Source organism: Pagrus major, chromosome 3, assembly GCF_040436345.1.
Source record: "Pagrus major chromosome 3, Pma_NU_1.0".
NCBI lineage: Eukaryota > Metazoa > Chordata > Actinopteri > Spariformes > Sparidae > Pagrus > Pagrus major.
In genome coordinates this window covers 16,801,945-16,814,566 of record NC_133217.1, presented here as the reverse complement: position 1 = coordinate 16,814,566, position 12,622 = coordinate 16,801,945, and the positions used below count along the sequence as shown (strand labels likewise).

The following is a 12,622-nucleotide window of genomic DNA, read 5'->3' as shown; positions in this document are numbered from 1 at the left end:
AATAAATAAACTAAAGAAATATGGGATATCTAATATATCTATCTACAATACAGTATTCACTATATATATAGTTTAATAAAATAATATAATAGCGTTTAAATGAATATTATATTATATTATATTGTATATTGTATTGTATTGTATTATATTATATTATTTTATGTTATATTATATGATATGATATGATATGATATTACATTTATATATATATATATATATATATATATATATATATATATATATATATATATATATATATATATATATTGTATATTATATTATATTGTTTTATATCATATTATATTACATTATATTATGCTGTATTATATTATATTGTTTTATATTATATTATATTACATTATATTATGCTATTTATATCATATTATGTTACAAAATGAAGGTAGTATAAATATGACTGTAAGCTCTGTGATGACGTATGTTCCTCTTTACCACGTGGTGCTGATGACGCCTCCCGCCGTTCAACAAGCAGCACAACAAGGAAGTGTTCAGAGTCCAGTTCAACCCGTTTGGACGAAACGACTTTCCGAGCAAATGTCTACCCTGTAGTACAGGTAGGTAATGCTCCAAAACCGTGTTAATACTCGGTGAAAATGAATTTCTCATTCCGTCGCCAGAATAAAACACAGTTGTGATAAACTGCAGCTTCAGTGTTTAAACATGGCAACTGTGGCGACTGGTTTCACTTTCCAGTCTGGGGAAATGTATATAGGCACGTTCATGAACTACGGGATCACTGCGCAGTTAAAAATAACAGCAACAGAGCGACTGTAACTCTATTTGTGAACTGCTTAGGAAATAGGTTCTTGTAACAAATACACCACCGTTAAATTTAGCTCCTAAAGTATAGTAGCTGGAAAATAAAACAACAGGCCGAGCTTCCTGTTCTCCAGCTCTGAACCTGACCGTGGTAGGTAGGCCATGATCTCTGTCACACAGGCTCATGTCCATAGTTTCTCCACGTAAATGTGAAGAAATACTTAAGGTGGCTTCAGACAGGGAATGCTGATGTTTTACTATTAAGTCCTAAAGTTTAAATGAGCAGAATTTAAACTTTGTGATTACTACTGTAAAAAGTAGGCTACGTTGTGTATGAGAAAGTATATGTGTAACTAAGACTTATTCTTTCTGTGGTTATAAGAGAGAACACACAGTCTGATCTTTCCCTGTTGTTTAGTGACTGACCATATTATACTTTATAAAGTTCAATGACTTGTTGTAATGTATGTGAAGCAATGTTAAATTAAAGTTAATCAAAACATAATGTTTCCAATAGCAATTTTCTGTTAAACTGCTCATGGATAGCGCAATTTTGTTGTATAATTTATCAATTAAATTATATGTAATAAATAAAAAAAAAGGTTCAAGCAGAGGACTGAGGAACGATAGTATTAGTGGTACTACTGTGAGTAGTTATCACAGTTAAACTGCTCATGGATAGCGCAATTTTGTTGTATAATTTATCAATTAAATTATATGTAATAAATAAAAAAAAAGGTTCAAGTAGAGGACTGAGGAACGATAGTATTAGTGGTACTACTGTGAGTAGTTATCACAGTATTATCGTGTCATCAATATGTTCGGACATTATTCAAATATTACTGACATGGTAAAAAGTTTATGGTCAATGAGACACTTGATAACTTCAATTTTACAAATGCATCTATGGCTTAGGTAATGAAGAGGTAATGAGGATGCCGTACAGTGACAGCTTTAAGTGTCATTCATGTAAACATTAGAAACTGAGTAATGATATGTTCATATTAGAATTTTGACATATGGTGTTATATGTAGTGCTGCATTATTTACACTGTGGAATAATATGTATGATCAGAATATGTCAGAAAATGGGGAATAATACTCCACATCAATTTTCAGAAAACCCAAAGATGTTCAGTTTACAGTTACATGCCACAGTGCAAAATAGGGTTGTGTGCAGAAGTCAGGTTACAGCTTTCCCACAGAGCCAGAAAGCTGTAAACAAATGATTTGAACCACTTTATCTAGTACAGTATAACCTGTATGTGTTTTACAGGATGTCTGTTGAAAGCGTGGAGGACAGGACGGTGGAGGTGCTGGCGCTGCCCCCAGGAGTGGATGAGGAGCTGCTCTTTCTGTACTTTGAGAATAGGCGGCGCTCTGGGGGAGGTGCACTTGTCTCTGTGGAGAAGAAGGGTGATACTGCCATACTGGTGTTTGAAGAGGCAGTGGGTAAGTGGCAATATAGAATGTATTTTGCAAGTCTGGGCACATATCCGCACATTTGATTTGTTAGCCTTAAATTTAGCTGCTTCTAAAATCTTTAATGTGCATCGTCTAAATGACCTAAAAATAGTGTTCTTCTGATATCGATAGCCATATTGGATATGCCTCTAATACTGCCTAAATTGATGGATATCAGATATCGGTATCAGCACTTGAGTCTATGCACTGATCTGATACCTCATAGCTATTTTCCCTGAAGAAGGATCCTAGTGCTTCCCAACAGCATCTTCATCTGTAGGCAAGTTAACAGATTTTTTACAGCACAAGTAGCCAATAAACATAAAGTTCATGTTAGTAGACTTGCGCTTATTAGTATTTTTGTTCTAGATAATAAAAGTAAGTTCTATGTTTGTTCATGTTTTACAAAGGGCTTTTAAAGCCAGGCCATAAAACAATGATAGCAATCATATCCCATCTATACAGGGTTAGTAGTACACATCTGTTAAAAAATAATAATATATGTGATGGCTTTAAATAAGTTAAAGAAAGTGAGCTTACTATATATTGGAATTGGTATCATGTAAGGAAAAAATGGTATCGGAACATCTCCAAACTTTAGGAACTGAAAAAAACAATATCATTGGCAGCACTGGTGTGGTCGCACTTTTTAAAGGTAGGATATTTACAGTATCTTATTCAGACACAACTCTACACAGCCTTTCAAATCCAATAACTGTCTTGTCTTCATATTTATATAAGCTTCTACAATTTAAATTTAGCTATTAAAGGAGAAATGGCATCCTACAATTTTATAAAACATAAAAAAATTGCCTCCCTACAATGACCCAGACGCCCTATCAGTTTAAACGTTTTTAAACATACATTCTTCTTAAGCACCAAAGTAGACATTAAACATTTAACCTCTCAAATGATAAACACTACTTAAAGAAAGCATTACTGTACTTCAACTAAAATTCTCCGTAAAAGCATTGAATGGAAACAGCATAATGATTTATTATTGACATACAATATGCTAACTTTGCCTTTACTTCTGCTCCGATCATTTTGACAGCTGCTGCCCAAGTGCTGTCTAAAGGGCACCACGTTCTGCATAATGTAGAGCTGAGTGTGAGAAAGCCTGCCTCTAAGGACCCGCGTAGACTGCTGCTGAAGGGGATCGACCCCACCACCATCACTGACATGATAGAGCTCTATGTGGAGAACATGCTGAACCTGAACGTGAATGACTACACTCTGCATCCCTCACCGGGGAGAGATCTCATCCTCATTCACCTCAGCCAACCCCTCTCGGAAGGTACATTAAAGGCACATGTTTTCTTTTTGTCTTAAAATCACTAATGTTTTTCTTTCCAAATGTTCAACATTGTCATTTTCTTTCATGGCATTGTTTAAGATATATTTTTTGTTTTATAGATTTCCAAAACCTTAGTGCAAAAATCTCCAAGAGGAAACTTTCTGGGGCCAAGGTGACTCTTGAACAGATTGAGCAAACTGACTCCATCCTTGTGAAGAACCTGAACCCTGGCACCACTCCAGATACGCTCACATTGTACTTTGAGACCAAGGTTGGTGGGAATCCGAAGGCGAAGGAGGTCACAATGCTTTCAGAGGGTACAGCCAAGGTGTCCTTTGTCAATTATGACTGTAAGTGTTGTATTATACAACCTTTTAAACAGTTTTTTTCATGGTAGTTTTTTTTATTTAACAAAATGTCTGTATTTCTTTTACCAGCTATTGGCTCTGTCCTTGAACACCCGCACAAACTGGAAGGCGCCGATCTTGTGGTGATGCCATACTTTGATTTTCTACAACCTATACAAAGTTTAACACCACAAGACTCTGCTGTTGGAAGCCAAGATATGGCTGAGAGCAATTCCGAGGATTTGATTGATATGGAGACTAATCCTGCCACGGTGGACAGTGCAAACAGCCAGTCCTCCGCTCAGACTGCCCTGGAGACCCTCGCCGCCCCTGAGCCAATAGAGGACGTAGCAGAGGAAGTCATGGAGGATCAACCAGAGGAAGAAGATAAACTGTCAACCCATATTGCTATCACTAAGCCAGAGAAGCTTGCTTTGTTTCAGCTCGGCACCTTTCAACAGGATATGACTGAAAAGGCTCACCCAAATGTCACCATCCAAATCAAAGACAATGGTGTGTACATTGAAGGTACTGACAGACAGACATTTGAGCAGATAGAACACTCCATCTCAGACTATTTTGACAAAATGGCTGAGGCTCATTTCACCCTCGAGAAGGAAAATGCTCAGTTCCTCGCAAAAAAAGATGTAAAAGAGCGACTTCTGCAAACCATAAATCAAACAGGGTCACCTACTATGTACACTGTATCAGACTGCGACATTGTGGTAACCTCCCTATCCCGGAACTCGGCTAACCAGGCTTGTAGCTTTTTGAAATCCCAGGTGGCTCACTTCAGCATGCCGGTGGACCCGCAGTATGAAGGGATTTTTTGTTGCAGAGAATGGTCTCAGTTCCTGAAGGCTCTGGGTTTCTCCTCTGCAAAGGTGTCAGAACGAGGGGGGAATATTGATGTGTTGACTCTGAAAGGGATGGAGAGTGAGAAGCGCACTGCAATCCTGGAGTTTCTTACCACACCTATTGAAAGGGAGACAGTCCTCTCTATGCAGCCAGGCATGCTGAAATACATTCAGATCCATTGTCATCAGCTACTGGCTGACATGGACCAAGTGTCTATCTTTCCGGTAGAAGAAGAGCATTTTTGCGGGTTAAAGGTATGTATTGCATCAGTATCACATGTAGAAGCAGAGATTATTGACTGCAGGACATTTTTCAAGCTTCTGTTTAAGTAATTTCTGGTGCCATTTTAACATTGTCCTCAAAGTTTGTAGGCCCATCAGATTGTTTTATCATTTGATATCTTGTTTTTAATGTACCTGCTAGATCCATGGCCAGGTGGTTGCTTGTCAAATGGCTGAGGAGGTGTTGCAAGGTGTCATCGCCTCTATCTGCACCAGAACCATCACAGTGAACGCTCCAGGAGTGACCCGGTTTTTACATGATAAGGAGTGCAAGAGCATCCTAAAAGAGATGGAGACAAAGTTTACGGTCTATATTAACCCAAAGCATGTGCCCTGGGAGCCGCTGCCACACCAGGTAATGATGGAACAAAGCAAGAGCTTTCTTTGTATTCTTTGTATCCTTCTGTGTTTTTGGAGCTAGATATGCAACTTCATCCCTCTACGCTTCCTCCAAGCAGGCCATTTATATTGGTTGTCATTCATCTTGATGAGCTGTCTAACTTGAAGCCTTATCCAGCATAGCCTGAGGCTGAGTTTACCAGCATACACAACAAAGAAGTGAAACACTGGTGTTTACTGTGTTTCCCAGCAAGTCCTGCCTGCTAGATGTTTTAACGTCACTGTGCTTCGTTTTCTTACTGCTGCTTTGTTGTCATCCCGAGCTCAAAACATATAAAATAATACTTATACTCACAAACGTCAAAACAGTTATAGAGACAGATTAATAATTTGTGACATATTGTGTTCTATTAAAAAAACATACATCTTTTTTTCTTACTACATTTAACTTCTTTTAACTACATTATTGCTTGCCATTTTCCAAAGCATGCCCATTTTAAAGATTGCTGAATGCAATGTCTGACCCTCCTGTCACTGGTTTCAATTCATGCTTGTATGAGAATCAACTTAGTTGACTTAGTTCTGTTTTATTTCTGTCAAAATGAAGTCCTGTAATGAATCAGTTATAGTATAAATAGTTGACTAAATGTTGAAACTCGATGAACACCACACAATGAAAATGTCACTTTGTCCTGAGCCAATTAGCAAGCTTGAGTAATGTGCCAATCGCTGCATTTTTTTCCTTGGAGTAGTTTTACATTGCAGGAGATATTCTTATTTGCTGTCTTTCTGACAGAGTCACTGCGCCGGGCCGAGAAGACATAGTTCCAGCACATAACTCTCCTTAAAACTACAACTTGTTTGGTGCTTGTTGAACAAAGAAGATGTAGCATGTTATTTAGTGAACTTGAGAGGTGGCTGAGGGTGGATTTTGTTTTCCTTTAGGACAGAGTAAGGCTAGCTGTATTGACTGTAAGTGTAAGTTTTTCTGCTAAGCTATGCTATTTGGCCATTTGCTCCATATTTTTTGGACAGATTTGAGTGGTACTGATCTCATCTAACTCTCTGCAAGAAAACAGATAAGCATTTCTTAAAATGTCAGCATTTTCCTTTAATGGCAGTGTGTGTTTACAAAGCCTAATCCCTTTCCGGGTCCTTTGCTTGCTGTGAGTTATTGCACTTCAGGCGCCCTAACTGATAAAAATGCGTTGTCACACTATGTTGAAACACAACCTAACTGAGGATACCTTATGAATAAACAGCATTCTGCAGTATTAATGAAATATCATCACTTACAGCATATTCAGTAAGTCATGGAAGTAGAGACACTTCCTTGCTTAAAAACCAAAAAAACAAAGCAACCTCTATTTGAACACATTTGCACCAAACGATGAATTGTTATACAAATTGGTCAGAAATAGGGAAGGTAATAGACAGTTCACTAACATTACATTATTGTACCATCATGTCAGAACCTACTAAATAACATGGAAATGTGAAGTAAATCAGGCTACCCTGCTGCAGAAACATTTTGTCTTCACAGAAACATTCTGTTTATTATTTCAGGACATTTTTGAAGCTGCATGGATGATGATGTCAAACAAAAACTTCCAGAGAGTGTCTTTGGATGATTCTGCACAGGAGTTAAATTCAGATTCAATGCAAACTGATCAGAATGGAGCTTCGGGCGGAGGTAATAAATAATTTCAGTTATAACTGAAAACATTTCTCTTATATCTCTGATCACAAAAAAGTTAAGAAGCTGTGTAAAACATGAATAAACCGGAATGTGAAGATTTTGCTCTTCGTTTTTTGAAGATGGGACAGGAATTGGGAAAGTTTAGGGATGCTCATAATACACCTGTTTGGAACATTCCACAGGCAAACTGCTTCATTGTTAACGGGATAGTATCATGATTGGGTATGAAAGGGGCAACCTCGAAAAGGCTCAGTCGTTCACAAGCAAGTATGGGACGAGGTTCACCTGATTGTATAAAGGATATTACTACATCGGCTCAGGAACAATTAATAAAACCATTGTTGGTGAACACAGTTAATTTGAAAGTAATTAAACTCTGTTTTACACAGTGTCCCAACTGTTTCAGGATTGGGGTTATATTTCTCTGCAGTTTCAAACAATCTGTCTTGTCTCTTTGTAGGCCTTTTAGAGGAGGCGAAGAAAATCATCTCAGCCGTTGATGAGGAGGGTGTGTCTGCTCCAGACCAACTTGATGACATGGATAACCTGGACCTGTACACAGCAGATGAACCGGCCAGCCAGACAGACCAGGGCTCTGATGGATTAACTGACGATGCTTCAGAGCCCTTAAATTTCGTGGAAACTACGAGTGGGTTAATGGTGTTGAAGGATGGATTTCTGTTCCTGCCTCCCGGTCCCAAACAACCTTCCCGCAAAAAGCATCCTTCCTGTATAGACCTTGAAGAAGACGCCCAACTTTCTCTAGCCATCCAGTACTCTATGGAGTCAGGCCCTTGGTCCCTCGAGGATGAGGAGGAACAGTTGCAAAAAGCCTTGGAGCTGTCCAAGAAAATGATGCAATGTGAAGAATCTTCTGGTAGTACTGACAAGGGCACCAAAACGGAACAGCTGAAAAAGGGCATCAGTATGTCTTTACAGGACACCATCAAGGCAGCCAACACCCTACAGCTGTTTGTGTTTGCAGGTTATAGTTGTGACCTGATTCGGGTGGACATAGCCTTCGGGAAGAAGGTCAGCCAGAGGCAGGTGGAAGAGAAACTGGAGCACAGGACTGTGAAGAACTTGTCCGAGTACCACAGGAATTGTCTGGAGTTGATCAAGAGGAAGCACGCAGTCGAGATTCAAGTTCAGGGCACCATAATCACAGTTTCTGGCTTCAAGGACTTTGTGACCGAAGCACTGTGTGATGTAAAGCTCCTGCTGGAGAAATTGTCCAATGGTGTATCTGACAAGGAGATCCTGAGAGCTGTCCAGTGGGTGTTTCATGACCCGGTCACTTCAGATACGACCCCGTATTCACCTGATGCTACAGTTTTCATCGAGAATGTTTGGAGGTTGAAGCTGAAGAAGATGGATATCTTGTTAGACAATCAGCCCCACACCATAAACTTTGAGAAGATGCAAGAACACAACATAGCTTCAGGGAAATCTGTGAAAATCGCCAGGAAGTTGGTTAATTTAGAGGATTTGGTCGAGGGTGTACCAGGTAAAGTGGACTTTATAGTGTTCTTGTGCCTTGTGTTTTCTGTAGAATGATCTGCTTATAAAGCCCAAAATCAACTAAATCTAGTGAAAGATTGTCAGACAAGTCGGGATTATAATTGAATGCACCATTTTAGGTAACATCCAAATGTTGAAGAAGTTGGCTAGCTAATGCAGACACAAAGCTTCTATCTTGATAACATTAACTTTGTTCTCAAATGCATGTCTTTTGTCTCTGTTAGAAACCAAAATGGAAAAGCTCTTGGACTTCATTGTCTTGAGTTTAATGTTTACTCTCGAATTAAATGTCAAACTAAACTTAAAGCTTCCAATTTCCATTAGCTAGCTATATTTGTTAGGCCTGGATTACACTCTGAATGCATACATTGACAACTGTGGACATCCGACCCAGTCATAAGAATACATGCTGGCGAATTCCTGCAAAATCACACGTTAGCTGAAACTTTACGTTTCTTTATATTACAAATTTAGGAAAAAATTTTAAATTCTTCTCTTGCCACCACACTGTTCTTATGCTCTAGTTAGGTTTAGGCGTTTGGAAAAAGTAATGTTTGGAAGTATCTGTGGTTTGCAGAAACACTAACTGCTTAACCATAAATGGTAAAAGGACTATGGTGCTTTTCCAGTCTACTGACAGCTCAAAGCGCTTTACAAGACTTGTCACATTCATCCATTCACACCCGCTCGATGGGAACATTTCACAGATGCACAGATGTATTCAGTAGCCTGTTGTAGAGGAGTGGAGGTTCATGGTTTTATGTACAGAGCCAATGCGTACACCCTCTGATGAAGAAATTTATCATATTTACAGACCGAGAGTATAATTCCTATAATTGTACTCCATTTTACTCATTTTGATAACAGTTGTTTTTGTGAACAGTTTTATCAATGACCCATCTGATCGTCTGTTACTGACTGAAAACTGAATCCTTTGTTTACAGAAGAGGAATTCTCTCTGCTGTCAAACTTGCCTGAAGCATCCAAAGTGGACGAGGAATCTGATGAATTTCAGAATGTGGTGAAGAGCTTCTATGAAACCATACAGGAGTACCACAGCAAAATCAGAATCATACAGGTGAAAAAATGAGCTATATATATTTCGAACAAATTATTTGGCGTGTCCGTATTAACACAGTGTTTTCTCCAGGTGGAGAAGCTGATGAATCGACTGCTGTACAATCAGTACAAGTTGAAGAAGGCGAGCGTACTGCAGCGCGCCACGTATCCGGTAATCGAACAGACTCTCTACCATGGCACAAGCGAGTCGAGTGTGAAGGAGATCTGCGTTCATGGATTCAACAGAAGCTTCTGTGGAAAGAATGGTATGTTTTTGATACTTGCGTTCTCTCACCTGACTCAATTTGTCTCATCTTGGGTATAAATTTCTGACATCTTGTTTTCTCCACACAGCCACCGTCTATGGTCAGGGGGTGTATTTTGCGGTGAACTCTGCGCTGTCTGTCCAGGATCAGTATTCACCCCCAAACACAGACGGATACAAGTACATTTTTGTGTCGAAGGTTCTAACGGGAGACTACACGAAAGGCTGCCATTCGATGAAGACAGCCCCGCTGAAGGAGACTGGTGACATTCCCCTCAGATATGACAGCGTGACTGATGACATCACTAAGCCGACAATGTTTGTCATCTTCAATGACACACAGGCTTTTCCTGAGTATCTCATTACATGTCAGAGAATCCACCGCTGAGAGAGAGAAAGGATTACTGGTCAGATGATAATCATCATAGTTTCTGCCTTGATTAAAAGTGTATTTGATTTATAAAGGGCTGATGTGTTGTAGTGCACAGTTGATATTTTGACTTTCCTGATCTTCGTGACCATTCATACACCTTCTTCAGTTTAGTGAAGTTTGATCAAGAGAAACTCAAACAGCTAAACCCAATAAGGCTCATTGTGCCACATCTTTAAATAGGTGTGACTCAGCAGTTATTGCATGGCAGTTATTTGATCTCTATAAAGAGATATCTTCACATGAATGCATCTGAGTAGTATTGACAAGTCACATTTGAGCCTCATTGGTTGGTGGCTTCTTATTAGCTTTTAAAAACGGTCATCTGCATTCATATGCAGATATTTGTTATAAAGATGAGCTAAATTGGTGTCAGCAGTAGCTGATGAAATCCTAGATTGCTTATCGGACTGTAAACAATGACAAGCACACTGAGGAGGAACTCTTGGCCCACACATCCGTTATCTGGATATCTGCTGGCCTCAGGCAATAGGTAGCCCTCAGAACATTGGCCGTTGCACTGAGGGGTTGACTTGTAATAGTAAACTTGGTAGTTGTGGGGATTTGCTCACACACTTCAACATTTATTGTCCTTGCTTAAACTTGCAAGCATCCAAAATATGTGGTATTTATGATTTTAAAACATCATAAATTATTTGTTGCACATATTTCTTGATACCCCTCAACTGATGTAATTGTATTGATATGAATGTTACTGTTTTGATTTGTAATTCTTTAGCTCGCCGACAATGCTAAATACTCTGATGTCAAACTATAGTTACCACAAACTATACACATAGATTTGAAATGAGAATATGGCCTATAGTATATGTATTTATTTGCTTTTGGGTTCAGCTTTTTGAATTTCCCTGACCTGTGGTCCACTGATCTACCCTGAAGAAAATGTTATTGAGAAGATGATCACCATGTTTACAAAAGAAGCAAAACTTAGGCCTAGATTGAAAATAAGCGTAATTATACTTAATCCTAATACAACTAATTATGATTTTTTTATTATCTATAATCTATTGTACATTTGAAGCCTTGTGCATCGATCACATCTAGTGCGCACTTTAAAGAATGTGTATTATTATTTTAATAAAATAAAATAATCTGTCAGTTAACCTTTGTGTATCGTGTACAGAACATGATGGGTCTTGATAGCCACCTTCCAGTTGCCCTAACTTAGTGCGGTAACACGAAGTGTAGTGTTTGTGGAGATCATGATTGACCGACAGTGCCTGTTTGGGCGTTTGTTTTTTTCATTAATTAAGTACTTTGATTGCAGATCTTTGGGTTTCCTTATGTTTGTGATTTGTGCCCAGAAATGTTTTTACCAAAGATCTCATTTTTTTGTTTTGTTTGTTTTTGTTATTATAAAACATTAAGAATTTGCAGTTGCAAGAAAGATCATCATTATTTTTAAGAAAAATAAAGCTTCTTAAGATGAAAAACCATTAGGAGTTTCTTGGGAGTGTGTTTTTTGGGATCAGCCATTGGTGAGCTGCATTTTAAAGGCTCATGTGCTCTTGGTCATCTAAAAATGTCTTGCTACTGTATGGAATATTTGCTTAGTAGATTGTATGATGAAATTATTGCACACAGCAAGCCACCAAAAATGGAAAAAGAGTAACGGATTATTCAACTACTAGTTTACACTTCTGTATTGCAGAAGTATAATTCAGCTGTAAATGTAAAGCTGCATTGTGCCTTTTGTTTCACTACTGTTATGAGTTAATAACTTTAACATTTTTGCCACAGTAAAACATTTTTACCAGGTTGAAAATGTGCAATTATTTTAAATCTACAGTGTAATTTGTGTGCAACGTGTTGACACAGGTCGACACAAAGACAAGACTTTTTTAGTGCACCACACTTCAGTGGTTTTCTATAGAAATGCAACTGATTTTAAAGGAATTTTAACAGAAGAGTGAAGTTGATCATTTCAAGAGTAGTTTATGTTGGCCTATATTTTGTCCTTGCTAAATTTCTTCCAATAAACTGAGACAAAATTATCCCTACCCTAGGCACCTCTGAACTCAAAGGAAACTGATGGTTCTGGCCCGTCACTTATAAAGACTTGTGCTTTGAAAAATGATTTTATTACGGCAATTTAGCTCTGAGTATTGGAATAAACCTGTTACCTGTACACAGTAACACATGCCAATAATTTCTGCGACTATGTGGGGTGGTGCCTCAGTAGTCCATTTGGTAGTGTGTGTCCTGTGTACAGGGGCCCTGTCCTCGCTGCAGCAGCCCAGAGTTTCTAACCCGACCTGTGGCCC

At 38.6% G+C, this 12,622-nt stretch overlaps 1 protein-coding gene across 1 annotated transcript; it reads left to right on the top strand.

The window, feature by feature from the left end:
* The first annotated feature begins 498 nt into the window (after positions 1 to 498).
* parp10 (poly(ADP-ribose) polymerase family member 10) lies at positions 499 to 11,795 on the top strand. Its single transcript, XM_073463143.1, has 11 exons — positions 499 to 572; positions 2,054 to 2,229; positions 3,296 to 3,538; positions 3,658 to 3,888; positions 3,976 to 4,997; positions 5,167 to 5,379; positions 6,930 to 7,056; positions 7,523 to 8,569; positions 9,528 to 9,661; positions 9,734 to 9,908; positions 9,997 to 11,795. Exons 2-11 carry the CDS (start codon positions 2,055 to 2,057, stop codon positions 10,293 to 10,295), a joined length of 3,666 nt encoding a protein of 1,221 aa, XP_073319244.1. The 5' UTR covers positions 499 to 572; position 2,054; the 3' UTR covers positions 10,296 to 11,795.
* Positions 11,796 to 12,622: the final 827 nt, after the last annotated feature.